Source organism: Stegostoma tigrinum, chromosome 3 (genome assembly GCF_030684315.1).
Source record: "Stegostoma tigrinum isolate sSteTig4 chromosome 3, sSteTig4.hap1, whole genome shotgun sequence".
NCBI classification, from domain to species: domain Eukaryota; kingdom Metazoa; phylum Chordata; class Chondrichthyes; order Orectolobiformes; family Stegostomatidae; genus Stegostoma; species Stegostoma tigrinum.
This window is the reverse complement of record NC_081356.1, coordinates 136,971,674-136,999,565: the sequence shown is the minus strand read 5'-3', so window position 1 is coordinate 136,999,565 and position 27,892 is coordinate 136,971,674. Positions and strand designations below refer to the sequence as shown.

The 27,892-nt window shown below is 49.9% G+C and overlaps 1 protein-coding gene across 5 annotated transcripts; it reads left to right on the top strand.

The window, feature by feature from the left end:
- The first annotated feature begins 243 nt into the window (after positions 1–243).
- Positions 244–27,892, top strand: capslb (calcyphosine-like b). 5 transcript variants are annotated; one of them, XM_059644973.1, is made up of 5 exons: positions 244–449; positions 3,307–3,484; positions 7,297–7,506; positions 9,300–9,420; positions 22,275–22,384. In XM_059644973.1, exons 1-4 carry the CDS (start codon positions 343–345, stop codon positions 9,399–9,401), a joined length of 597 nt encoding a protein of 198 aa, XP_059500956.1. In that variant the 5' UTR covers positions 244–342; the 3' UTR covers positions 9,402–9,420; positions 22,275–22,384. The 5 variants fall into 5 exon arrangements, with proteins under 5 accessions (XP_059500956.1, XP_059500954.1, XP_059500958.1 ...); XM_059644971.1 differs by lacking the exons at positions 9,300–9,420; positions 22,275–22,384 and adding an exon at positions 27,146–27,892; XM_059644975.1 differs by lacking the exons at positions 9,300–9,420; positions 22,275–22,384 and adding an exon at positions 25,654–27,261.

Sequence of the window (27,892 nt, the reverse complement as noted above, 5' to 3'; positions counted from 1 at the left end):
GTGATGGGGTTTAGGGTGGGGGTTGAGGGATTTAGATGGGGGTTGGGGGTGAGGGGGTTTAGGTTGGAGGTGGGGGTGAGGGGGTTTAGGTTGGAGGGTGGGGGGTGAGGGGGTTTAGGTTGGGGGTGTGGGGGGTGAGGGGGTTTAGGTTGGGGTGTGGGGGGTGAGGGGGTTTAGAGTGGAGGGTGGGGGGTGAGGGGGTTTAGGTTGGGGGCACACTGGCGGGCCTGTGTAGGGACTCTCGGTGTTACCCTCTCTGACAGGTTTGAGGCTGTGAGCTGGTTGCAGTCCATCACAGAGCAGTGTGAGAGCGATGCAGGGACAGCGAGACACGACCGAGAGATGGCACTGAATGCAAAGAAGCAGCTGATCCAGTGTTCGGACCCCGTGGAGAAGCTACGTCTTCAGTGTCTGTCCCGGGGCTCGGCTGGTATCAAAGGCCTTGGCAGGTACAGACATTCAGTTATACTGCTGCCTGCGCCCATCTCACTGTGCAGCGGGGGTGGGGGGGTACCAGCTATACTGTGCTACCGCACCATGATCTACCTGCTGACAGTTTTTCTCCAGCTCCTCTGGCTGCCGTGTTAAACTGAGGGCAGTTTATCCCCTTTGTGTGGGGCAGGGGTAACCATCGTTGCCCTATGATTTCAATTAGCACTGTCTGCCTGCTGGAGCCCAGTGACACACCCAGTAATGTTCATGTCACGCACCTTCCGGAGAATCTCGGGAATTGTGCGCTTTCACCTTATCTCCCAGCTGTTGGTCAGGTTCACCCTGTGCAAACTGCTGGTGTGTGCTTTCTGTCGATCTGCAAATAGGGTTATCATAGTTACTCTTCCCTGTTACTTATTTATCCAGAGATAGTAGGAACTGCAGATGCTGGAAAATCGGAGATACAGGTGTAGAGTTGGATTGAATGCAGCAGATAAGCAGCATCACAGGAGCAGGAAGGCTGGTGTTTCCGGGTCTAGACCCTTCTTCGGAAAGTAAGGGTCTAGACCCAAACGCCAGCCTTCCTGCTCCTCTGATGCTGCTTGTCCTGCTGCGTTCATCCAGCTCCACACCTTGTTATCTCACTTATTTATCCAGTTTCCTTTGAAACTTCTTCTTACATCTCCTTCCCCAGCCTTGCAGGGAGACCAGACCCCAGACCCAGTCCCAAAGGTCTGAATAAATTTCTGTTTAAAAGGAAGGATTCCTTGGATTATTTTCACAAAAATCTTATGAGGTCATAGAGCTGTACAGCACAGAAACAGATCCTTCAGCCAACCTGATATCCTAAACTGAATGCATCGCATTTCATAGTATCCCCACAATATGGAAGCAGGCCATGTGGCCCATTAGGTCCCCACCAACCCTCTGAAAAGCATCCCACCCGTACTCACCTCCGCCACCCTCCCTCTCCCGCCATCTTTCTCAGCCTGCATTTCCCAGAGCAAATGTGCCTAGCCTGCACATCGCTGAACATTCTGGGCTAATTTAACATGGCTAATCCACCCTGGCCTGCTCGTCTTTGGACTGTGGGAGGAAACCAGAGCACCCGGAGGTAACCCGTGCAGACACGGGGAGAATGTGCAAACTCCACGCCGACAGTCACCCGAGTGTGGAATTGAACCTGGAAACTGAGCCGCTGTGCCTGTATTTGGCCCATATCCCTTTAAACCCTTCCTATTCCTGTACCCATCCATATGCCTTTTAAATGTTATACGTGTACATCCTCCACCACTTCCGCTGCAAGAGTTTCTGCAGCAAGCTGAGTGGAACTGAGTGACTGTAGCTGTTGCAGTATGGTGTATACACATTACCACTGAGTGTTGGGGAGGGGGACGATGAGAGGATGTGAAAGGCGCTGATGGCGCTTGTGATTGTTTCTGTCTCAGGATGTGGGTGTTGCTGGCTGGAACAGTACTTATTGTATCAGAGATAATGGGAACTGCAGATGCTGGAGAATCCAAGATAATAAAATGTGAGGCTGGATGAACACAGCAGGCCCAGCAGCATCTCAGGAGCACAAAAGCTGACGTTTCGGGCCCAGACCCTTCATCAGAGAGGGGGATGGGGGGAGGGAACTGGAATAAATAGGGAGAGAGGGGGAGGCGGACCGAAGATGGAGAGTAAAGAAGATAGGTGGAGAGAGTGTAGGTGGGGAGGTAGGGAGGGGATAGGTCAGTCCAGGGAAGACGGACAGGTCAAGGAGGTGGGATGAGGTGGGAGGAAGGGATGGGTGAGAGGAAGAACAGGTTAGGGAAGCAGAGACAGGTTGGACTGGTTTTGGGATGCAGTGGGTGGAGGGGAAGAGCTGGGCTGGTTGTGTGGTGCAGTGGGGGGAGGGGATGAACTGGGCTGGTTTAGGGATGCAGTAGGGGAAGGGGAGATTTTGAAGCTGGTGAAGTCCACATTGATACCATATGGCTGCAGGGTTCCCAAGCGGAATATGAGTTGCTGTTCCTGCAACCTTCGGGTGGCATCATTGTGGCACTGCAGGAGGCCCATGATGGACATGTCGTCTAAAGAATGGGAGGGGGAGTGGAAATGGTTTGCGACTGGGAGGTGCCTTCGTTGTTAAGAATCAAGTGCATTTCTGTGGGTCTGTAGGCCAGACCAGGTAAAAATGACAGTTTCCTTCCCTGAAGGACATTGGTGAAGGATTTTCCCAACAAGTGACAATGGTTTCATGATCATCATTGCATTTTTAATTCCAGGTTTTTATCCAATTCAATTTCCATTCCATGTCTCATGGGGTTTGGGCCTGGGTCCCCAGAACATGGCCTGGGTGTCTGGGATGAAGGCAACAAGGTAATAGGCTAAAGGGCCTCTTACCATGTTGTAAAACTCTATGACTTTGTACCCTACAGACAATATCCCAGACACCACCATCACCGTCCCTGTCTCACCCGCAGTACAGATCCAGGCGGTACAGTGGGATACAGTCGGGAGGTGTTGCTCCAGGAGTCCACAACATTGACTCTGGACCCCATGAAGTCTTATGGCTTCAGGTTAAACATGGGCAAGGAAACCTCCTGCTGATTACCACACACCGTCCCTCCCTCGGCTGATGAATCAGTTCTCCTCAATGTTGAGCAGCACTTGGAGGAAGCACTGAGGGTGTCAAGGGCACAGAGTGTACTCTGGGCGGGGGATTTCAATGTCCACCACCAACAGTGGCTTGGCACCAGTACTACTCATCGAGCTGGTCGGGTCCTAAAGGACAGAGCTACCAGACTGTGTCTGCGGCAGGTGGTGAGGGAACCAACAAGAGGGAAAAACATACCTGAGCTCATTATTCCCACTCTCTGTGTAATATAGAGTATTCCGCATCATGGATGATGACAACAATCGGACACTTGACTTTAAGGAGTTTTCAAAAGGTCTGAGTGATTATGGTGTGCTTTTGGAGAAGGAAGATGTGGAAGCATGTTTCAAACATTTTGACAAAGATTCAAGTGGAACCATTGACTTTAATGAGTTTCTGATGGCTCTGCGGGTAAGAGAAGAGTTTGAGCTAACATTCTCTGAGCATTACTAATGTTTGTGACCTGCAGGAAATGGTGCTGTCAGACTTTTCAAAGCACATGAACCACTTTCCTTCATTTTCCTGTCTTACATTTAATATCATATTTGTATTTACATAGCACCTTTTAGGAGGTGAAAGATCCCCAATTGATTGACAGGTGTGTTATCACACTGAGTACCACAGGGAGTTCTAGTTGAGAGTGACCTAAAGCTGGCAAGGAGACTGAGGTGCAGAGGGTGAAAAGGTAGTTTGAGAGCTCAGTGTCAGTGGTGGACTGATGGAAATGAAGATGTTCAGAATCGAAGGAACACAGATATTGAATTATAGAATGGATTGAGCACAGAGGAAAGCCATTCAGGCCATTGTGTCTGCCAGCCCCCTGAGTATATTCCAACATTCCACCTCGGAACAGGAGTTGGCCATTCAACCTCTCAAGACTGCTCCGCCATTCAATAAAATTGAGGCTCATTTTGACCACTCCACCTTGTGGCCCACTTCCAATAGCTTTCACTCTGTGGCTCATCAAGAATTTATCTACCCCTGTCTGAAATAATTCCAGAACTGTCCTTCTACTGCCTGTTAAGGAAGACTCACCAATCTCCGAGGAAACAATTTTCCCTTATTGCTCTTCAATGGGCAGCTCCATTTATTCTAAATTCTCCCACAAGGTGGGGGGGGGGAAGCGGGTGCGGAGGCACTGTCTCCATATCCACTCGATCAAGCCCCCAGAATAGTTTGTGTGTTTGATTACATTGTCTCTTGCCCTTCAAAACTCCAGTTAACACAAACCCGGCCTGTATAACCTTTCCATGTGAGATACCTCCTCCTCAGAATTACTTCCAATGCTTCTGGATCCTTTCTTAAACTGGGAGACCCATACTGTACACAGCGCTCCAGCTGTGGTCTCATCAGTGTCATATGGTCCATCGCACCTGCCTTATGTAAGTGAGAGATAACATCACAATGATACCTCACTCTCGCTCTATCCCTGCAACTGCACTCTCTTCCCAAACAGGCTCATGCTCAAATAAAAACCGAGGTTGCTGGAGAAACTCAGCAGGTCTGGCAGCATTTGTGGGAAGAAAGCAGAGTTAATGTGATTGGTGACTCTTCATCAGAATTGGATCATGATCGACCTCTCTCACTATTGCCCATAACATCTTTATCCCCCTCGCTGTCATTCATAAGAACACAGAAACGAGGAGCAGGAGCCTGCTTTGCCATTCATTATGATCCAACTCAATAGCCAACTCCAGCGCTTGGCCCATCTCATTCAGCCATTCAGCATAGAAACAGGCCCTTTGGCCCAGCCCGTTTATCCTGAACACCAAACACAGAAACATGCTAATCCCATTTACCTGCACCTAGCCTCCTATGCCCTGACGTTTTAAGTACTTGTCCAGACACATCTTAAATGTTGTGAGAGTGGTGCCTCCACCATCCTCTCGGGCAGCATGTTAACTGCCACCCACTGAGGGGAAAGAATTCTTCTCAGATCTTCTCTAAGCCATCGACTTCTCATATTGAACTATGTCCTCTGGTCTTAGATATGCCTGCCATGAGGAAGCTATTCTCACGATCTACTCATTCTATGCCTCTCATAATTTTGTATCCCTCAATCAGATGCCCCTGCTCACCCCGCTCTGCTCCAGGGAAAACAAACGCAGCCTAGCCAGGCTCTCACATCACATTCACCTAACCTATCCATATACATTTGTAAATTTCTTACTTCTTCATTGCAATTTACTTTCCCAGCTATTTTAGTGTTATCCATAAATTTAGTTGTAATACTTTCTATCACTGTGTCCAAATCATTAATATAAATTGTAAATAGCTGGGGCCCGAGGATTGAACTCTACACCAACCACCAGTTACGCTTTTCAACCAGAAAAAGATCCATTTATCCCAGCTCACTGCTTTCTGTTGGGTAGCCGGTCCTCTATCCAAACTTATTAATTACTCCAAATCTCAAGTGATCCTACCTTACCGATTCACCTTTTGAGTGGCACCTTATCAGATGCCGTCTGGAAGTCTCAATATACTACATTAACTGGATCCCCATTACCTACCTTGCTTGTTACATCTTCAAAGAACTATAGAAAATTGGTTGTACATGATTTACTCTTCATAAAACCATGGTGACTTGATTGGATTATGTTATGACTTTTCAGATGTCCTGTTACTATTTCCTTAATAATGGATTCTAATAATTTTCCAACAACCACATTAAAATAACTGGTCTACAGCTTCTTACTTAGAGCCTCTCTCCCTGAGTAAGGACATTATATTGGCATTTTCCCAATCCATGGGAAACTTTCCTACATCTGGGAAATTTTGGAACATTATAACCAGTGATCCACTATTTCTGCTGCCACTTGACTTTAAAATTGGGGCTGGAGGTTGTCATGACCTGGAGACTGGTCTGCCGTTAACCTCAGTAGTTTGCTCAGTACTTGTTCCCTGGTGATGACGATTGTTCAAAGTTCCTCCCGTTCTATAATCTCTGTGTTACGTGTTACATTGGGATAGTACTAGTGTCCTTACACTGTCAAAACTGAAGCACAATATTGATTTAGTGACTGTACCATTTCCCTGCTGCCTGCAATTACCTCCCCAGTCTCATGCTCCAAGGGACGAACATTCACTTAAGCTTACGCTATCTGGTTACAGTTTGCATCAAGTTTTCCGTCAGAATTTATATTTGCTGTCTTTATGATGTTTTTTGTAACCCTCTGTTGATCTTTAGTTTCCCGAACTTTCAGCCTGTCACTGGGCCTTTGCAATCTAGTGTACTTTAATTCTTGTCTTTATGTTGTCATTAACTTCCTTGCTTAATCAGGAATGATTCCCCCCCCCCCCCCCCCCCCCCCCCCAGATCACTCCTCCTTCCATCTATGGACTCCATTTACACGGCTCGCAGCCACAGAAAGGCAGCCAACATTATCAAAGACCCATCGTACCCCGGTAATGACCTCCCACAGCATCTTCCATCAGGCTGAAGGCACAGAATCCTGAACACACACACCAGCAGGTTCAGGAGCAGCTTCTTCCCAGCTGTTATCAGACTGATGGATGGTCTCTCTAATGTCAAATAATGCTGATCTTGTTAATGTTGATGTTGCCTAGCACACGCCCTCAGTAATGTAACCTGTATGTTTCACTCTGTCCAAGTTTTTTTTTATTCGCCCTGTGATCTGCCTTTACTGCTCATAAACAAAGCTTTTCACTGTATTTAGGTACACATGTCAATAAATCAATCCAATCAAATCAAATTTAATTTAGAGCAACTGAGTACCTTCTTAAGCATCTGCCACAGCTCATCATCTGCCCTACCTTATAGTTTTCCTGTCCAGTCCACTTGGGCCAGATCTGTCCTTGTGCGAACATAATTACATATAACTCCAGAACACTAGTGTGGGACTCTGGTCTCTTGCCTTCCAACTGAATTTCAAATTCCAACATGCTGTGATCAGTCTTCCTGCAGGATCCTTTACTATGAGCTGATTAGTTAATCCCACCTCATTACATGATGCCAAATCCACAACAGCCCGCTTCCTGTTGGTTCCACAATACATTTCTCGAAGAAACAATCTGTAATAATTCGAGGTCTTACAGAGGTGGGACGGCTCTGTGCTCAGATCCAGTGGGAAGATACAAGAAGTTGCTCCCGGAGTCTGAAGACTGACCTCCTGGTTGGTTTCCTGGTGACAGGTTCACATTTGTGTCACACTGAGTGAGGTGCATGTTTCTCACGCCCCTTCACCTTCTCTCTGCCCCCACAGCCTCCCATGTCCAACGCAAGGAAAGAAATAATTGCAAAGGCCTTTCGGAAACTGGACAAGACAGGAGATGGTGTGATAACCATTGAGGATTTACGTGGTGTATACAATGCCAAACATCACCCTAAGTATCAGAACGGCGAGTGGACAGAGGAACAGGTCTTCAAGATTTTCCTGGATAATTTTGACTCGCCTGACGATAAGGATGGAATTGTGAGTGAGAGGGAGGGAGGGAGGGAGCTGGAACCTCATTAACCAGAACCTTATTTTTGGGGATTCTAGGCTTTGACATTTTACTCTCCTACATCTGTGGTTGCTGTTCATGGTCCTGTCTCTCTGACAGCAATTTCTGGTTACGTTTCCCCTGCTGCCACCTCATTTACTGCACGGTGGAAGTCAGAAACACATCCTCACAATCCTGTTGGGGTGGTTTCTGTCCTGTCAGCTTATCTTTAATATTCGCATTGGGGTCGGTTGGTTCTGTTGGCTGGACTGTACTGCAGGCTGGTACCAACAGTGATGGGCCATTTCTCACATCAGCCATGGTCGCCGTGAGGGACTCTCCTTCTCCACCTCCCCCCTCACCTGAGTCATGGTGACCCTCAGGTTAAACCCCCACCTGTTACCTCTCTGTCTAGTGGGAGAGCAGCCCCATAGTCCTCTGGCACTGTGGAGATCTATGGGAGAGGGCGGGGACTGAGGCGCGCGGGGTGGGAGTGAGGCGCGCAGGGAGGATGTGGGGAGTGAGGGACAGGGGGAGGGGGCGGGGACTGAGGGATGCGGGAGGGCGCAGGGAGCGAGGGACTCGGAAAGAGGGCTGGGACTGAGGGACATGGTGGGGGCAGGGGGGGACTGAGGGACATGGGGAGGGTGCAGGGACTGAGGGACACGGGGAGAGGGCAGGGACTGAGGGATGCTGGGGTGGTAGTGAGGGACGCGGGGAGGGGGCGGGGAGCGAGGGACACAGAAAGAGGGCAGGGACTGAGGGACACGGGGAGGGGGAGGGGAGCAAGGGACGCGGGGAGAGGGCAGGGACTGAGGGATGCTGGGGGGAGCAGGGGGAGTGAGGGACGTGGGGAGGAGGTGGGGAGTGAGGGATATGGAGAGAGGGCAGGGACTGAGGGACATGGAGGGAGGGTACAGACTGAGCGACATGGGAAGGGGGGCGGGGAGTGAGGGATGTGGGGAGAGACTGGGAGTGAGGGACGGGAGGGGGTGGGGAGTGAGGCACACTGGGAGAGGGTGGGCGCTGTGGGACGTTGGAGGGAGGGTGCGGACTGAGGGATGTGGGGAGAGTGGGGGAGTGAGGGACAGGGAGAGGGTGGGAGTGACGGACGGGAAGGGGGGTGGGTGTCGGAATGCAGAAAGCTAGTTTCCTTCCCGGCATGATGGAGGTGTTCAGTACTGAAAGCTGTGCTGTGATAAGTGGCTCTGATCCATCATCAACACACCCACAAAATAAACAGAAGTTTCTGGAAAAGCTGCTCGGAAAGGGAAGGGTCACTGGACCCGAAACATTAACATTAATCTTTTCTCTTCAGAGATGCTGACAGACCTGCTGAGCTTTTCCAGCAACTTATGTTTTTGTTCCTGATTTATTGATTCCACAGTTCTTTTGGTTTTTATAGCGGTTCACGTCTGAGAGCTGCTCTCCCCATGCCCCTCACTCCACACCCTCTCCCCATGTCCTCAGCAGCACGAGGAATTGATGGGAGAGCAGTTAAAGGGGCGGAATGGCCTCCCCACGGTGCTGATGGGTCAGGGTGTTCTGTGATCTGCTGGGTATGGAGCGCAGGGTGTGATGTGGTGCCTGTTTCGGGCCTCATTCCGAGGAAGGGTCACCGGACCCTAGACGTTAACTCTGTTTTCTCCTCCACAGATGCTGCCAGATCCGCTGAGCTTTTCCAGCGATTTTGTTTTAGTTCCACTTCTGCAGGTTGGGATTGTAGCCCTGTTGGTGCTGGAATGTGAGCTGTTTTGGTGAATTGTGTTTGGTGTGACTGTAGGTAACGATGGAGGAATTTATAAATTACTACGCCGGTGTCAGTGCCTCCATAGACACAGATGTCTACTTCATTATCATGATGAAAAACGCCTGGAAACTGTGATGTTATCGTGTCCCTCGTGGTAAACTGCTGTTCCTTCACTCCTACAAATGAGATCTGCTCACCCCAATCAAAACGCACTCTGGGAAAATTACCCAGCTCCCAATTTAACAGACAGACAGACGTTGAGGGTCTCAGACAGACAGACAGTGTGGGCCTCAGACAGACAGACAGACAGTGAGGGTCTCAGACAGACAGTGAGGGTCTCAGACAGACAGACAGTGAGGGTCTCAGACTGTGAGGGTCTCAGACAGACAGACAGTGAGACTCACAGACAGTGAGGGTCTCAGACAGACAGTGAGGGTCTCAGGCAGTCAGACAGATAGTGAGGGTCTCAGACAGATAGTGAGGGTCTCAGACAGACAGTGAGCGTCTCAGACAGACGGTGAGGGCCTCAGACAGACAGACAGTGAGAGTCTCAGACAGACAGAGCATCTCAGACAGACAGACAGTGTGGGTCTCAGACAGTGAGGCTCACAGACAGTGAAGGTCTCAGACAGACAGTGAGGGTAGACAGACAGTGAGGGTCTCTGACAGACAGTAGGGGTCTCAGGCAGGTAGACAGACAGACGGTGAGGGTCTCAGACAGACAGACAGTGAGAATCTCAGACAGACAGAGCATCTCAGACAGACAGACAGTGTGGGTCTCAGACAGTGAGGCTCACAGACAATGAGGGTGTCAGACAGACAGACAGACAGTGAGGGTCTCAGACAGACAGACAGTGAGGGTCTTAGACAGACAGGGCCTCAGACAGACAGTGAGGGTCTCAGTTCAGACAGTGAGGGTCTCAGACAGACAGACAGTGAGGGTCTCAGACAGACAGTGAGTGTCTCAGACAGTGAGGCTCACAGACAGTGAGGGTCTCAGACAGACAGACAGTGAGGGTCTCAGACAGACAGACAGTGAGGGTCTCAGACAGACAGTGAGGCTCACAGACAGTGAGGGTCTCAGACAGACAGACAGTGAGGGTCTCAGACAGACAGACAGTGAGGGTCTCAGACAGACAGTGAGGCTCACAGACAGTGAGGGTCTCAGACAGACAGACAGAGAGGGTCTCAGACAGACAGTGAGGGTCTCAGACAGTGAGGGTCTCAGACAGACAGTGAGGGCCTCAGACAGTGAGGGTCTCAGTTCAGACAGTGAGGGTCTCAGTTCAGACAGTGAGGGTCTCAGTTAGACAGTGAGGGTCTCAGTTCAGACAGTGAGGGTCTCAGACAGACAGACAGTGTGGGTCTCAGACAGACAGACAGTGAGGGTCTCAGTTAGACAGTGAGGGTCTCAGACAGACAGTGAGGGTCTCAGTTCAGACAGGGAGGGTCTCAGACAGACAGACAGTGAGGGTCTCAGACAGACAGACAGTGAGGGTCTCAGACAGTGAGGGTCTCAGACAGACAGTGAGGCTCACAGACAGTGAGGGTCTCAGACAGACAGACAGTGAGGGTCTCAGACAGACAGTGAGGGTCTCAGACAGTGAGGGTCTCAGACAGACAGTGAGGGTGTCAGACAGACAGACAGTGAGGGCCTCAGACAGCGAGGGTCTCAGTTCAGACAGTGAGGGTTTCAGTTAGACAGTGAGGGTCTCAGTTCAGACAGTGAGGGTCTCAGACAGACAGACAGTGAGGGTCTTAGACAGACAGGGCCTCAGACAGACAGTGAGGGTCTCAGTTCAGACAGTGAGGGTCTCAGACAGACAGGCAGTGAGGGTCTCAGACAGACAGTGAGGGTCTCAGACAGACAGACAGTGAGGGTCTCAGACAGACAGACAGTGAGGGTCTCAGACAGACAGTGAGGCTCACAGTGAGGGTCTCAGACAGACAGACAGTGAGGGTCTCAGACAGACAGACAGTGAGGGTCTCAGACAGACAGTGAGGCTCACAGACAGTGAGGGTCTCAGACAGACAGTGAGGGTCTCAGTTCAGACAGTGAGGGTCTCAGTTCAGACAGTGAGGGTCTCAGTTAGACAGTGAGGGTCTCAGTTCAGACAGTGAGGGTCTCAGACAGACAGACAGTGTGGGTCTCAGACAGACAGACAGTGAGGGTCTCAGTTAGACAGTGAGGGTCTCAGACAGACAGTGAGGGTCTCAGTTCAGACAGGGAGGGTCTCAGACAGACAGACAGTGAGGGTCTCAGACAGACAGACAGTGAGGGTCTCAGACAGTGAGGGTCTCAGACAGACAGTGAGGCTCACAGACAGTGAGGGTCTCAGACAGACAGACAGTGAGGGTCTCAGACAGACAGTGAGGGTCTCAGACAGTGAGGGTCTCAGACAGACAGTGAGGGTGTCAGACAGACAGACAGTGAGGGCCTCAGACAGCGAGGGTCTCAGTTCAGACAGTGAGGGTTTCAGTTAGACAGTGAGGGTCTCAGTTCAGACAGTGAGGGTCTCAGACAGACAGACAGTGAGGGTCTTAGACAGACAGGGCCTCAGACAGACAGTGAGGGTCTCAGTTCAGACAGTGTGGGTCTCAGACAGACAGGCAGTGAGGGTCTCAGACAGACAGTGAGGGTCTCAGACAGACAGACAGTGAGGGTCTCAGACAGACAGACAGTGAGGGTCTCAGACAACAGTGAGGCTCACAGTGAGGGTCTCAGACAGACAGACAGTGAGGGTCTCAGACAGACAGACAGTGAGGGTCTCAGACAGACAGTGAGGCTCACAGACAGTGAGGGTCTCAGACAGACAGACAGTGAGGGTCTCAGACAGACAGTGAGGGTCTCAGACAGTGAGGGTCTCAGACAGACAGTGAGGGTGTCAGACAGACAGACAGTGAGGGTCTCAGTTCAGACAGTGAGGGTCTCAGTTCAGACAGTGAGGGTCTCAGTTCAGACAGTGAGGTTTTCAGTTAGACAGTGAGGGTCTCAGTTCAGACAGTGAGGGTCTCAGACAGACAGACAGTGTGGGTCTCAGACAGACAGACAGTGAGGGTCTCAGTTAGACAGTGAGGGTCTCAGACAGACAGTGAGGGTCTCAGTTCAGACAGGGAGGGTCTCAGACAGACAGACAGGGAGGGTCTCAGACAGACAGTGAGGGTCTCAGTTCAGACAGGGAGGGTCTCAGACAGACAGACAGTGAGGGTCTCAGACAGACAGACAGTGAGGGTCTCAGACAGTGAGGGTCTCAGACAGACAGTGAGGCTCACAGACAGTGAGGGTCTCAGACAGACAGACAGTGAGGGTCTCAGACAGACAGACAGTGAGGGTCTCAGACAGACAGTGAGGGTCTCAGACAGTGAGGGTCTCAGACAGACAGTGAGGGTGTCAGACAGACAGACAGTGAGGGCCTCAGACAGCGAGGGTCTCAGTTCAGACAGTGAGGTTTTCAGTTAGACAGTGAGGGTCTCAGTTCAGACAGTGAGGGTCTCAGACAGACAGACAGTGTGGGTCTCAGACAGACAGACAGTGAGGGTCTCAGTTAGACAGTGAGGGTCTCAGTTCAGTTAGGGAGGGTCTCAGACAGACAGACAGGGAGGGTCTCAGTTCAGACAGGGAGGGTCTCAGACAGACAGACAGGGAGGGTCTCAGACAGACAGACAGTGAGGGTCTCAGACAGTGAGGCTCACAGACAGTGAGGATCTCAGTTCAGACAGGGAGGGTCTCAGACAGACAGACAGGGAGGGTCTCAGACAGACAGGGAGGGTCTCAGACAGACAGACAGGGAGGGTCTCAGACAGACAGACAGTGAGGGTCTCAGACAGACAGACAGGGAGGGTCTCAGACAGACAGTGAGGGTCTCAGTTCAGACAGGGAGGGTCTCAGACAGACAGACAGTGAGGGTCTCAGACAGTGAGGCTCACAGACAGTGAGGGTCTCAGTTAGACAGGGAGGGTCTCAGACAGACAGACAGTGAGGGTCTCAGACAGTGAGGCTCACAGACAGTGAGGGTCTCAGACAGACAGACAGTGAGGGTCTCAGACAGACAGACAGTGAGGGTCTCAGACAGACAGTGAGGCTCACAGTGAGGGTCTCAGACAGACAGACAGTGAGGGTCTCAGACAGACAGACAGTGAGGGTCTCAGACAGACAGTGAGGCTCACAGACAGTGAGGGTCTCAGACAGACAGACAGTGAGGGTCACAGACAGACAGTGAGGGTCTCAGACAGTGAGGGTCTCAGACAGACAGTGAGGGTGTCAGACAGACAGACAGTGAGGGTCTCAGTTCAGACAGTGAGGGTCTCAGTTCAGACAGTGAGGGTCTCAGTTAGACAGTGAGGGTCTCAGTTCAGACAGTGAGGGTCTCAGACAGACAGACAGTGTGGGTCTCAGACAGACAGACAGTGAGGGTCTCAGTTAGACAGTGAGGGTCTCAGACAGACAGTGAGGGTCTCAGTTCAGACAGGGAGGGTCTCAGACAGACAGACAGGGAGGGTCTCAGACAGACAGTGAGGGTCTCAGTTCAGACAGGGAGGGTCTCAGACAGACAGACAGTGAGGGTCTCAGACAGACAGACAGTGAGGGTCTCAGACAGTGAGGGTCTCAGTTCAGACAGGGAGGGTCTCAGACAGACAGACAGTGAGGGTCTCAGACAGACAGTGAGGGTCTCAGACAGTGAGGGTCTCAGACAGACAGTGAGGGTGTCAGACAGACAGACAGTGAGGGCCTCAGTTCAGACAGTGAGGGTCTCAGTTCAGACAGTGAGGGTCTCAGTTCGACAGTGAGGGTCTCAGTTCAGACAGTGTGGGTCTCAGACAGACAGACAGTGTGGGTCTCAGACAGACAGACAGTGAGGGTCTCAGTTAGACAGTGAGGGTCTCAGTTAGACAGTGAGGGTCTCAGACAGACAGTGAGGGTCTCAGTTCAGACAGGGAGGGTCTCAGACAGACAGACAGTGAGGGTCTCAGACAGACAGTGAGGGTCTCAGTTCAGACAGGGAGGGTCTCAGACAGACAGACAGTGAGGGTCTCAGACAGACAGACAGTGAGGGTCTCAGACAGTGAGGGTCTCAGACAGACAGTGAGGCTCACAGACAGTGAGGGTCTCAGACAGACAGACAGTGAGGGTCTCAGACAGACAGTGAGGGTCTCAGACAGTGAGGGTCTCAGACAGACAGTGAGGGTGTCAGACAGACAGACAGTGAGGGCCTCAGTTCAGACAGCGAGGGTCTCAGTTCAGACAGTGAGGGTCTCAGTTCGACAGTGAGGGTCTCAGTTCAGACAGTGTGGGTCTCAGACAGACAGACAGTGTGGGTCTCAGACAGACAGACAGTGAGGGTCTCAGTTAGACAGTGAGGGTCTCAGTTAGACAGTGAGGGTCTCAGACAGACAGTGAGGGTCTCAGTTCAGACAGGGAGGGTCTCAGACAGACAGACAGTGAGGGTCTCAGACAGACAGTGAGGGTCTCAGTTCAGACAGGGAGGGTCTCAGACAGACAGACAGTGAGGGTCTCAGACAGACAGACAGTGAGGGTCTCAGACAGTGAGGGTCTCAGACAGACAGTGAGGCTCACAGACAGTGAGGGTCTCAGACAGACAGACAGTGAGGGTCTCAGACAGACAGTGAGGGTCTCAGACAGTGAGGGTCTCAGACAGACAGTGAGGGTGTCAGACAGACAGACAGTGAGGGCCTCAGACAGCGAGGGTCTCAGTTCAGACAGTGAGGTTTTCAGTTAGACAGTGAGGGTCTCAGTTCAGACAGTGAGGGTCTCAGACAGACAGACAGTGTGGGTCTCAGACAGACAGACAGTGAGGGTCTCAGTTAGACAGTGAGGGTCTCAGTTCAGATAGGGAGGGTCTCAGACAGACAGACAGGGAGGGTCTCAGACAGACAGTGAGGGTCTCAGTTCAGACAGGGAGGGTCTCAGACAGACAGACAGGGAGGGTCTCAGACAGACAGACAGTGAGGGTCTCAGACAGTGAGGCTCACAGACAGTGAGGATCTCAGTTCAGACAGGGAGGGTCTCAGACAGACAGACAGGGAGGGTCTCAGACAGACAGTGAGGGTCTCAGTTCAGACAGGGAGGGTCTCAGACAGACAGACAGTGAGGGTCTCAGACAGACAGTGAGGGTCTCAGTTAGACAGGGAGGGTCTCAGACAGACAGGGAGGGTCTCAGACAGACAGACAGTGAGGGTCTCAGACAGACAGTGAGGGTCTCAGTTCAGACAGGGAGGGTCTCAGACAGACAGACAGTGAGGGTCTCAGACAGACAGACAGTGAGGGTCTCAGACAGTGAGGGTCTCAGTTCAGACAGGGAGGGTCTCAGACAGACAGACAGTGAGGGTCTCAGACAGACAGTGAGGGTCTCAGACAGTGAGGGTCTCAGACAGACAGTGAGGGTGTCAGACAGACAGACAGTGAGGGCCTCAGTTCAGACAGTGAGGGTCTCAGTTCAGACAGTGAGGGTCTCAGTTCGACAGTGAGGGTCTCAGTTCAGACAGTGTGGGTCTCAGACAGACAGACAGTGTGGGTCTCAGACAGACAGACAGTGAGGGTCTCAGTTAGACAGTGAGGGTCTCAGTTAGACAGTGAGGGTCTCAGACAGACAGTGAGGGTCTCAGTTCAGACAGGGAGGGTCTCAGACAGACAGACAGTGAGGGTCTCAGACAGACAGTGAGGGTCTCAGTTCAGACAGGGAGGGTCTCAGACAGACAGACAGTGAGGGTCTCAGACAGACAGACAGTGAGGGTCTCAGACAGTGAGGGTCTCAGACAGACAGTGAGGCTCACAGACAGTGAGGGTCTCAGACAGACAGACAGTGAGGGTCTCAGACAGACAGTGAGGGTCTCAGACAGTGAGGGTCTCAGACAGACAGTGAGGGTGTCAGACAGACAGACAGTGAGGGCCTCAGTTCAGACAGCGAGGGTCTCAGTTCAGACAGTGAGGGTCTCAGTTCGACAGTGAGGGTCTCAGTTCAGACAGTGTGGGTCTCAGACAGACAGACAGTGTGGGTCTCAGACAGACAGACAGTGAGGGTCTCAGTTAGACAGTGAGGGTCTCAGTTAGACAGTGAGGGTCTCAGACAGACAGTGAGGGTCTCAGTTCAGACAGGGAGGGTCTCAGACAGACAGACAGGGAGGGTCTCAGACAGACAGACAGTGAGGGTCTCAGACAGTGAGGCTCACAGACAGTGAGGATCTCAGTTCAGACAGGGAGGGTCTCAGACAGACAGACAGGGAGGGTCTCAGACAGACAGTGAGGGTCTCAGTTCAGACAGGGAGGGTCTCAGACAGACAGACAGTGAGGGTCTCAGACAGACAGTGAGGGTCTCAGTTAGACAGGGAGGGTCTCAGACAGACAGGGAGGGTCTCAGACAGACAGACAGTGAGGGTCTCAGACAGACAGTGAGGGTCTCAGTTCAGACAGGGAGGGTCTCAGACAGACAGACAGTGAGGGTCTCAGACAGACAGACAGTGAGGGTCTCAGACAGACAGTGAGGCTCACAGACAGTGAGGGTCTCAGACAGACAGACAGTGAGGGTCTCAGACAGACAGTGAGGGTCTCAGACAGTGAGGGTCTCAGACAGACAGTGAGGGTGTCAGACAGACAGACAGTGAGGGCCTCAGACAGCAAGGGTCTCAGTTCAGACAGTGAGGTTTTCAGTTAGACAGTGAGGGTCTCAGTTCAGACAGTGAGGGTCTCAGACAGACAGACAGTGTGGGTCTCAGACAGACAGACAGTGAGGGTCTCAGTTAGACAGTGAGGGTCTCAGTTCAGATAGGGAGGGTCTCAGACAGACAGACAGGGAGGGTCTCAGACAGACAGTGAGGGTCTCAGTTCAGACAGGGAGGGTCTCAGACAGACAGACAGGGAGGGTCTCAGACAGACAGACAGTGAGGGTCTCAGACAGTGAGGCTCACAGACAGTGAGGATCTCAGTTCAGACAGGGAGGGTCTCAGACAGACAGACAGGGAGGGTCTCAGACAGACAGTGAGGGTCTCAGTTCAGACAGGGAGGGTCTCAGACAGACAGACAGTGAGGGTCTCAGACAGACAGTGAGGGTCTCAGTTAGACAGGGAGGGTCTCAGACAGACAGGGAGGGTCTCAGACAGACAGACAGTGAGGGTCTCAGACAGACAGTGAGGGTCTCAGTTAGACAGGGAGGGTCTCAGACAGACAGGGAGGGTCTCAGACAGACAGACAGTGAGGGTCTCAGACAGACAGTGAGGGTCTCAGTTAGACAGGGAGGGTCTCAGACAGACAGGGAAAGGTCAAATTTGGACCTTTAGCTCTCTGAGCAGCTTCGGCTGATCTGCCTGTCTGGAGCTATCGTTCCCAGAATGCAGCTTGCACTCTAGCTGTGAGAGGGTCGCTGCTGGTTTTCGGTGGGTATATGTCGTGTGGTGGTTGTGTCTGTGGATTTCTGTTAAACAGGTCAGCCTTTGAGAAGGTCCTGAGATTCTGGCTGAATCGTCAGTGCAGGATTCTCTCGTCATGCTCTCCCTGTTGTAGACTGTGTAGTTTATTCCTCATGCAGACAGTATGGGATTGAGAGACTGCGTGACCAAGACCTGGCAACTGAAAGAATGTTGCTTCATTTTCCTTCACCTCCGTCACCCTCCAGACCACATCCCTTCTCCCTCAAAGCCCTCCACCTTCCAGGCTGCCATCCCTCAAATCTCTCCTCATCTGCAACCACCTTTTGCCCCTCAACCCCCTTTCACCCCTCAAGTCTCTAATTCCTCCCCAACAGTCTCTGACCTCTGCCCCTTCCTGTGACCCTTCCCTGAGCTCTCGTCCAACCCTTTACCCTTCCCCACCCCCTCCCCTCTAGCATTCTCACCTTGGACTCCACTTCCCCTCCAGTTTACCTGCCCAAGACCACCCTCATGCCCAGTTCCTATTGCCCCCCACTTCTGGTTCCTTCCTGTGTTGTTGAATGAGAGCTTGATGTCACGGTTTGTCTCCTGCTCTCCCTCTGCTCTGTCATTTTCACTAACCCATGTGTTTCCGAAACCTTAACGCAACAAAATTCCTTGCACAGTGTGAGATGTGTTAATGGGGCTTTACCATCACTGCGATCTGATCCCGCTGAGCCTGTCTCTGAAGCTGATTGCTGTGAGCCACTCACTACAAGTCACCTCCCTCTGCTCTGGGATGGTCCTGAGCATCAGCCCAGCTCCCTTCGTCATTCTGGGAGATCAGGCATCTACACTATGTCTCTCTGCTTGCTGGTTTTGTCCAGGAGGTGAGCCTTATCTCTGCTTGCAGCGCATTAATTGGCCCAATCCTAACTCAAGGCCATGGGTGACCCCAGATGATGGGCACAGCCCCCGTAACACAGCGGGTGTTGCAATGATGGATTAGAGGGCATGGAGATTAACCCAACAGAATCCATCATTGTGATTCAATGATACCTCAGCATCTCCCCATCAGTCCATCACATCAAATGCAGCCCCCATCCCACTCCCCGGCTGGTATCATTGAATCTCTTAGTTCAAAACGAATTGCTGGAATGTGAAATTATTACTAACCGGCATTAATGGTCATAGTTTAATTTGTTTAAAAGTTTTTGAGATTTAATTTGTTTCATCCTGACTGCGATGATATACAGGCATTTACCAGGACCAGATACTCTGTTCAGCACAAGACACACACCATGCGCACACAGACACTCAGACACGCACCCACACAGAGACACCTACACACAACGCAGACAGACACACCCATAAATGAAGACACAACCACACCAAAACACAAACACATACACAGACATGCCCATACGCTCAGACACACACACACAGCAACACATGCACATAGTAAGGTTTCAGATCATTGTGGATTAGGATAAGACAGGCCCACTTAAGGACAGAGAAGGGAATTTTTGCACAGTGCCCGAGGAAGTCGGTGAGGTCTTGAAAAGGTACTTTGCATTGGTATTCACAAAGGAGAAGGGTGTGGAGGATGGTCATATTAGGGAGGGGTAATGTTTGTATTCTAGGGCATGTTGATGTTAAGAAGGAGGAGGTGTTGGGTATCTTGAAAAACATTAAGGCAGAAAAGTCCCAGGGTCTGATGGGATCCATCCCAGGATAAAGGGAGGAAATTGCCTTCACAGATCTTTGTATCCTCTTTGGCTACTATTCAGTCTCTGAGTCCTTGCCTGTGGCTAATGTTGTTCCTTTGCTTAAGGGCAACAGGGATAATTCAGGAAATTATAGGCTGTGAGCCTTGTGTCAGTCATCAGGAAATTATTGGAGAAGATTCTTGGGGATATAATGTACTTGCATTTGGAAAAGAATGGACTTATAGGGACAGTCAGAATTGCTTTGGGTGGAGGAGATTTTGTCTCATAACCACTCCAGCAAACTGAGGCATATAGATAACAAGTGGGAGAGAACACTGACACTCCAGCAGGGGCACGCTGACGACGTTACCTAGCAGGGTGACGAAACACTTAACAACCAAACACACCGGCTCTGGGAGCACGTCTACAACTTCACCCACAAACAGCTACAAATCTTCTCGAAAACTTTAAGTGATGAAGATGGTTGATGAGGTTAGAGCAGTGATGTTGTCTACATGGACTTTACTAAAGATTTTGACAAGGTCACACATGACAGGCTGGTCCACAAGATTAAGACACATGAGATCTGTGGTGAGTCAGTAAGTTAGATAAAAGTTAGCTTGGCCACAGAAGACTAAGGGTAACTGTGTTCTGAAGAACGGTCTAGGCCCAGAAATGTCAGCTTTCCTGCTCCTCTGATGCTGCTTGGCCTGCCGTGTTCATCCAGCTCTACACCTTGTTATCCCAGATTCCCCAGCATCTGCAGTTCCTACTCTCTCTTGTTGCCTGGATTGGATTGTGTGAGCTAGAATGAAAAGCTAGACAAACTGGGATTGTTTTCACTGAACGTTAGAGGCTGAGGGGTGACCTGATAGAAGTGTAGAAAATTCGGACAGACCTGGATATGGTGGATGGTCAGAGTCTCTTTCCCAGGGTGGGAATGTCAAATCCTAGGGGTCACAGGTTTAAGGTGAAGGGGGAAAGGCAAGTTTTTTATACAGAGGCTGGTGGGTAATTGGATCACTGCCATGGGGTAGAAGCAAATACAACAGCAATATTCAAGAGGCATTTAGACAGACACATGAACAGGTGGGAAATAGGGGCATATGGACCATGGGCAGGCAGATGGGATTAGTTCAGAATGGCATCAAGGTCAGTACAGACATAGTGGGCCGAAGGGCCTGTTCCTGTGCTGTACTGTTCTACATTTGACAGACACACACACAAACTCACACACAGAGACAGACAGACACACACCACACACACACTCACTCACACACACACACACACACACACACACACTCACTCACTCACTCACTCACTCACTCACTCACTCACTCACACACTCTCACTCACTCACTCACTCACTCACACACTCACACACTCTCACTCACACACGCACACACTCACACACACACTCTCTCACACACACACACTCACACACACACACACGCACACAAACAAACTCACCCACACACAGAGACAGACACACACACACTCACTCACACACACTCTCACTCACACACACTCTCACTCACACACACACTCACACACACTCACACACACTCACACACACTCACACACACACACACACTCTCACACACACACACTCACTCACACACACGCACACACACACACACACACACACACACAGACACACATTCACTCACACACACACACACACACACACCCACTGGCACTGCAACATTTCAGCCAAGATCAAGAGGCTTTTGTCCAAGACCTTAAAAAGTCTCTTGTGGAAACACTTAGAGTCAGCAATCAGAGATAAATGCACATTCAAGATTCCCTTTCACCCTCACAAACACTCAACAACAGCATCCCAGCCTGTCACTCTCATCCCTGTAACAGAGCTTTTCTTTAACCATAGAGACTGAGGTGCTATGTGGAGTAGGCTCTCTGTAGCAGTGAGTTTGTGTGGATAGGTCATTCAGCCCGTCAGGCCTGTTGTACCATTCAGGAAGGCCATGACTGATCTAATTGGAGACTCCAACCCCCACATTCCTGCCTGTGATAGACTTGATAACCTTTCACCCACTATTCACCAGGTATCCATCTACCTCGGCCTTATAAACATTCATCAACTCTGTTTCCTTCGCCTTTGCAGAGAACAGAGTTTGAAAGGTTTGCAACTTCTGTCAGGAAAATTCACCTAACTTCTGTTTTAAAGAGTTAGCCCTTACTCTTAAACACAAATTCTCAATTGTCCCAAAACAGGAAACATCCTTCATTCATCCACCCAGACAAGTCCAGTCAGGACCTTATCAGTTTCAATGAGGTCACCTCTGACTCTTCTAAATTCTAGAGGATTCAGACCTGGTCTGTCTAACCTCTCCTCATCAGGCAATCCACTCAATCGACGTATTAGCCTAGTAAACCTTACAACACAGCGCCATTCTTCTGTAAATTAAAAGATCTATACTGTACACAGCACTGCATGTGAACTTATCCCAGTGTTCTTGTTCAACTACCTTTACAAACATTTTCTCATCACAGATGTTCAGCTAATTGTCCTCTAGCTTCTTGCTTTCTGTCTGTCACTCCATCCCTAATGACCTCTCCTATAATTTGCCAGTTAACTTCAGCCATTGCTGCTTTCTTGCCCCAAGAATTATTTAACAGTAAAAGAATGGTCTTAGACCCACACCTCACACCCTCAAACTGAATGTAAACTTCAGTTACATTATAATGATGACACTCTGTGTGTGTGTGTGTGTGTGTGTGTGTGTCTGTATTATTGGAGTGTGAGTGTGAGAGACAATGAGAATGTGTGTGCCTAACATGGAGAGTGTAGTGTTTCTTTAACAGCAGAGCGTGTGGAGGTGTGTGTGTGTGCACCTGTATTCTGATGGCTGCCTGGAAGATGGTGGATATACTCTGCAACCGACGCCAGCTCCTCTAATCTCTCTCTTGTCTGCAGGTCACCAAATTTGAATTTTTAAACTACTACTCAGGAGTGAGTGCCTCCATTGACAATGATGCCTATTTTGTCCTAATGATGAAGAGTTCCTGGCGATTATGATGGCTTTCCCATTTTCCTGTTTGCAGATTGGAGCAGATCTTGATTGGATCACCTCCTGCAGATTCCCAGATTCTGACACTCAGTGACATGGCTTTGCAGTTGTAACTCTCTGTTTCCTGTGATCTCTCGTGCCTTCTGTTTGTGATCCCTCCTTGCAGTGAGGGTGTTCCTGCCGAAACTCTGGATGCTAACATTGGAGACAGCCTAGTGCTGCTGGTGAAATTCTGAATGATTCTGTTCTGGATAACCCAGCTGTTTTCTCACTGTGAGTCGGAGGGGGCAGTTTGCAACACCATGTTCTGCAACAAACTCAGTCCCCTCTCTTTGCAAAAGTGTCTCTGGAGCTGAGACCCACAGACAGGTGGGCACTCTGCATAAGCAATGATAGGGCCAGCTGGTGCCATAGCAGTGGTCATAAAACCATAAGATTGCAGAAAAAGGAGGAGGCCATACAGCCCCTTGAGCCTACTCCACCATTCAATAGGATCATGGCTGATCTGACATTCCTCATGTCAACTTTCCTGGTAACCCTTTCTTCCCTGACTGATCAAGAAGATATCACAGCCTTAAATATGCCCTCGCAGCTCTCTGTGACAAGCAGTTCCAAAGGCACTCAACTTTCCGAGAGAAGACATTCCTCACCTCAGTCGTAAATTGGTGCCCCTTTATTCTGAAATTTTGTCTTCTGGTCCTAGACTCTCCCAATGAGAAATACTCTCGTCAATGTTTACCCTGTCAAGCATGCCCTTGCATCCTCATCAGCTGTTGCTCTGTCCACTGGCCCTAGCTCTGTGCCATATCGGCATTGCCCAGTTCTCAATGGGCCACAGGGGCAAATTACCTGAGGCAAGAAAGTAACTCAATCCACAGATGAGCAAGGACAGTCCATCCTGACCTTAGGAAGCTCAGTATGGGGACAGGACCAGTGTCAAAGAAGGTTTTCTCTGTATCCAGCCCAATGCTGTCCTTTCGGCGGGACGGGGGAACTTAGAGTAAATAGATGGCTCAGGTACCACACCCCCATCCTGACACAGGGCTTTTGCCTTAAACATTGACTTTGCTGCCACTCGGATGCTGTCTGACCTGCTGTGCTTTTCCAGCTCCACATCTGGCTTTGAGCATCTGAAGTCCTCACTGTCCCCGTGCTGTCCCTATCCTGGGAATAGTAGGGTCAGGAATGTACTGCCTGAGAGTGGGGGGGGGGGTGCAGGGTCACTCGAGGGGTTAGGGTCTGGGATGTACTGTCTGAGAGTGTGGGGGGAGGCAGGTTCACTCGAGGGGTTAGGGTCTGGGATGTACTGTCTGAGAGTGTGGGGGGAGGCAGGTTCACTCGAGGGGTTAGGGTCTGGAATGTACTGTCTGAGAGTGTGGGGGGGTGCTCAGGTTCACTCGAGGCTTTCGAAAGGGAATCTGGAGAACCAGGTGAGCTGGAACAATGTGCAGGTTCATGGAGTGGAGAGAAGAATGATATTTGATGTTCGTTTGGAGAGTCAGTGCAGAGACAGTGGGTTGAATGGTTTTCTTCTAACTATAGATTTCTGGTTGTTTTGGTTAAAACGCTCTTGCCTGGTCCCTGTGTAATGTACTACACAATCAATCCTGTTGTTACTCTCTGGGTTCACATCCTTCGATCTCAAGTTTGAACCTTCTCCTCCCTATTCCCACTGCATTGTTGACCAGTTCTCAGTCCTGCCATGGAAAATTTTGGGTACTGTCACCCTTCCTCAACTTTACCTTCCACTTCCCATCTCGGCTCCCTTACATGAAGAAGTATGTCGTGTTGGAGGCCATTCAGAGGAAATTCTCTTGATTGATTCCAGAGATGGTGGGTTGGGGGTGTAACAGTTTACCCCCAAACTGTCTGGTGTTTAGAAGAATGAGAGGAAATCTAATTGAGGGTAATTGACAAAATCAATGTGGAGCCGATGTTACCTCCTGTGGGACAATCTAGAATGAGTCCTCAGTTTAGGATGACTGGAGGCAGATTTAAAACAGAGATGAGGAGAAATTACTTCCCTGAATGGTTGTGGAATTCCCTCCCTCAAAGTGTGGTGGATGTTGGCACATTGAGTGGTGGGTTAAAGAATTATTGAGAATGGGTTGAGGGAAAGTGGAGTTGAGGTTGAGATGTGATCAACCATTTAATACCATCATGGTTCGAACGGCTGAATGGCCTACTGCTCCTGAGTTTGAATGTTTTTGCTGTCCCTTCACTCCAGACCCTACTGCTGCAAACCACTGTCCAATCTCCAGCCTCTCTCTTCTCAATTCCTCAAGTAAGTCCTTGCCTCTGAAGTCTGTACCCACCGTCTATGGAATTGGCTGTTTAAATCCTTCAATCCCCGCACGATGCTGAAACAGCTCCCCTCCACATCACAAAATATATCCCATGTGACTGTCACAAAGATAAACATTCCCTCTTCGTCCTTCTCGAACTGTCTGCAGCCTTTGACCTATGACAGTGCCATCCTTCTCCAATACAATCCTTTGCCGAATGGGATCTGTCAATGATTCTTACCCAGTCAGTCACGAGTCGACAATCGGCTCCAATTCCACTCCTGCATTCCCATGGTCCCAGAGGCTAGATTTTGGCACTGTCCATTTCTCATCTGCCTTTTTGTCTAAACAACATCTTGATGTTCCAAGTCTCATCCTTGTTTTCTGTTCCTTCAACCCTCCCTATCTCGAAGATGTATTCGAGTCCTGACAACTCTTTATGGTCTGACTCAACTTCATTATCCCCAGTTTGAATGGTCCCAGCATTGGACCTTTCGCTGGCCAGCCTCATAACTTTATGAGTCCTAAACCTATCTGCTTTATCTCTGCTTTAAGATGCTTCTTAAAGCCTTCCACTGTGACTGTACTGTGGTTACCCGCCTTAATATTTCCTCATGTTGGATGTCAAATTCCAAACTCAAATTCAAAAACCATTTTAAAATTCTCAATGGTCATCATTACTGTCCTCCTTTGAATTGAAATCCCAATGTACTGTAGCCACTTCTCCCCTGCCCAGTCACACTCAGTTCGTTGGCTTCAGCTAAATCCCACACTGTGGTTCTGGATGTTCATATCTCTTCCTGATTGAATACCACATTGTGGTTTGTGTCCCAGCAATTCCACACTCTGCCATTATCTGCCAACACTTTGTTCAAAGAAACTCACAAATTGTTTCTATGAACTCTCTCTTCAGTTTACAGTTGCTGACTTGGTTTTTCCAGGCTTGATTGAAAATGCCCGTGATGATTGTGACTTTGTTATATATTCTTGTTTTGTCCAGATTTGGAAGACTGTGTCCTTGCTGATTCCAGCCCTCTCTGTGATGATCTGAAGTGAAGCCAGTCTGGCCCACCACCTTGTTGTCACATTTGGTTCTGTGATGGGTGTTGGACCTCACATTAATCCCTAAGACGTTCTACTTCCACCTGTGCATTATTGGCCATCTTCACCCCTATTGCAGCTGATTCTTGGTCTTTCTACCCTCTTGTGCCAATTATTACAGCACAGTCTCAGCCTCTCCCCCATTTTATCCTTCGTTAATGTGAGGCTGCCCAGCACACTGCTATCTGTAGTGTAACATCCAGCAAACCCTTCCCGGTATCCCCCTGGTCCCGGATTTACATCGGTCCTGGCTCTCTCACTGCCTGGGCATTTACAATGTCTATAAGGCCTCCCCTCAGCCTCCCACACTCCAGGGTGAACAGGTTCCTGCCTCTCATAACTTGAACCTTCCAGACTCAGTAACATCCATGTAAAAGCTGTTAGTTAAATACAAGTGTGAGGTGATGCACTTTGGTAGGAGTAACCAGAAGGCAAAGTACTGGGCTAATGGTAAGATTCTTAGCAGTGTAGATGAGCAGAGAGATCTCGGTGTCCATGTACACAGATCCTTGAAAGTTGTCACCCAGGTTGACAGGGCTGTTAAGAAGGCATACAGTGTTTTAGCTTTTATTAATAGAGGGATCGAGTTCCGGAACCAAGAGGTTATGGTGAAGCTGTACAAAACTCTGGTGCGGCCGCACTTGGAGTATTGTGTACAGTTCTGGTCACCGCATTATAGGAAGGATGTGGAAGCTTTGGAAAGGGTGCAGAGGAGATTTACTAGGATGTTGCCTGGTATGGAGGGAAGGTCTTACGAGGAAAGGCTGAAGGACTTGAGGCTGTTTTCGTTAGAGAGAAGAAGGTTGAGAGGTGACTCAATAGAAACATATAAAATAATCAGAGGGTTAGATAGGATGGATAGGGAGAGCCTTTTTCCTAGGATGGTGATGGCGAGCACGAGGGGGCATAGCTTTAAATTGAGGGGTGAAAGATATAGGACAGATGTTAGAGGTAGTTTCTTTACTCAGAGAGTAGTAAGGGAATGGAACGCTTTGCCTGCAACAGTAGTAGATTCGTCAACTTCAGGTACATTTAAGTCGTCATTGGACAAGCATATGGACGTAGATGGAATAGTGTAGGTTAGATGGGCTTGAGATCGGTATGACAGGTCGGCACAACATCGAGGGCCGAAGGGCCTGTACTGTGCTGTAATGTTCTATGTTGTTTGTAACCCAAGGCCCTGGGCTAATGTGATGTGTTTTCAGCAGAGGACACATCTGTGGTGTAGGATATGAATGGGGGCTGGATGTGAACTTCCTGACAGTACCTGGAGGTGTGGGATCATCATTCCGAGCCCCCTCCTCATTCTCTACCACAGTGACAGGGAAGAGACAACTTGGGAACAACAAAGTTCGTTGGCAGCAACTCATCTGTCTGTTTCTCTGTCTCAGGCTCTTTTTCAGGCTTTGTTCCCGTCTCCATCACTGTCTCAGGCTCCTGCTTCCTCCGTGTTTCTAGCCCTTGCTCTGTTTCCTGCTGAAAATGTGAAAGAAAATAAACAGAAGCATCCAGCCTCTGTGGGCAGAGAAACAGTTAAACTTTCAGAGCTGTATCTAGTGAGAGCTTTAAAAAGCCAGTGTCAAGACAAGGACAGCAGCAGGAAGAACAGGAGGTAAGATCAATGAAGGTTAACAAACGAGATGAAGTGACAGAATGGATAGTGGTGCAAGGCGACCATGAGTGGTAACGTGAAGCAGAAAAGAGTGTGAAATGTGGAAGAGAGATTTGCAGGGATATCCCCGAGAGCTGGAAAGGTTCTTGAATGTGCCCTGCTGCCACCATCGCCAGCTGTTTTCCTTCATCATCACCACCTGGTGCACCTTCGCCTTCTCCAGTCAGAGTGACCTTCCCTTTCATCAGGCCCTCACACATATCTCCTGTTTATGCACTCGTATAGAACCTGGACACATCTCTCCCACAGAATATCGTTGATTAGAAATGGAACATGGGCTCCCTTGGCCGAAGCAACTTGCTGAGGGCCCAGACTGGTTCTTGTGTCTCAGAGTGGCAACTTTAAATGGACAGATTGAAGGTAGAGACAGAAGAACGGACTGGTGTAGGCATTTTCTGCATTAGACTAATTGTGGCAGCAAGAAACCGGAAACTTCTATTAAAGCATCATTCAGTACCAGAACAAA

Excerpts from the sequence above, each read along its gene's own strand:
- capslb (XM_059644971.1), top strand. The coding sequence starts at position 343 with ATGGCACTGAATGCAAAGAAGCAGCTGATCCAGTGTTCGGACCCCGTG. Across the intron at positions 450-3,306 it reads GGTATCAAAGGCCTTGGCAG|AGTATTCCGCATCATGGATG; the intron begins GTACAGACATTC and ends TGTGTAATATAG. Across the intron at positions 7,507-27,145 it reads CTGACGATAAGGATGGAATT|GCTCTTTTTCAGGCTTTGTT; the intron begins GTGAGTGAGAGG and ends TCTCTGTCTCAG.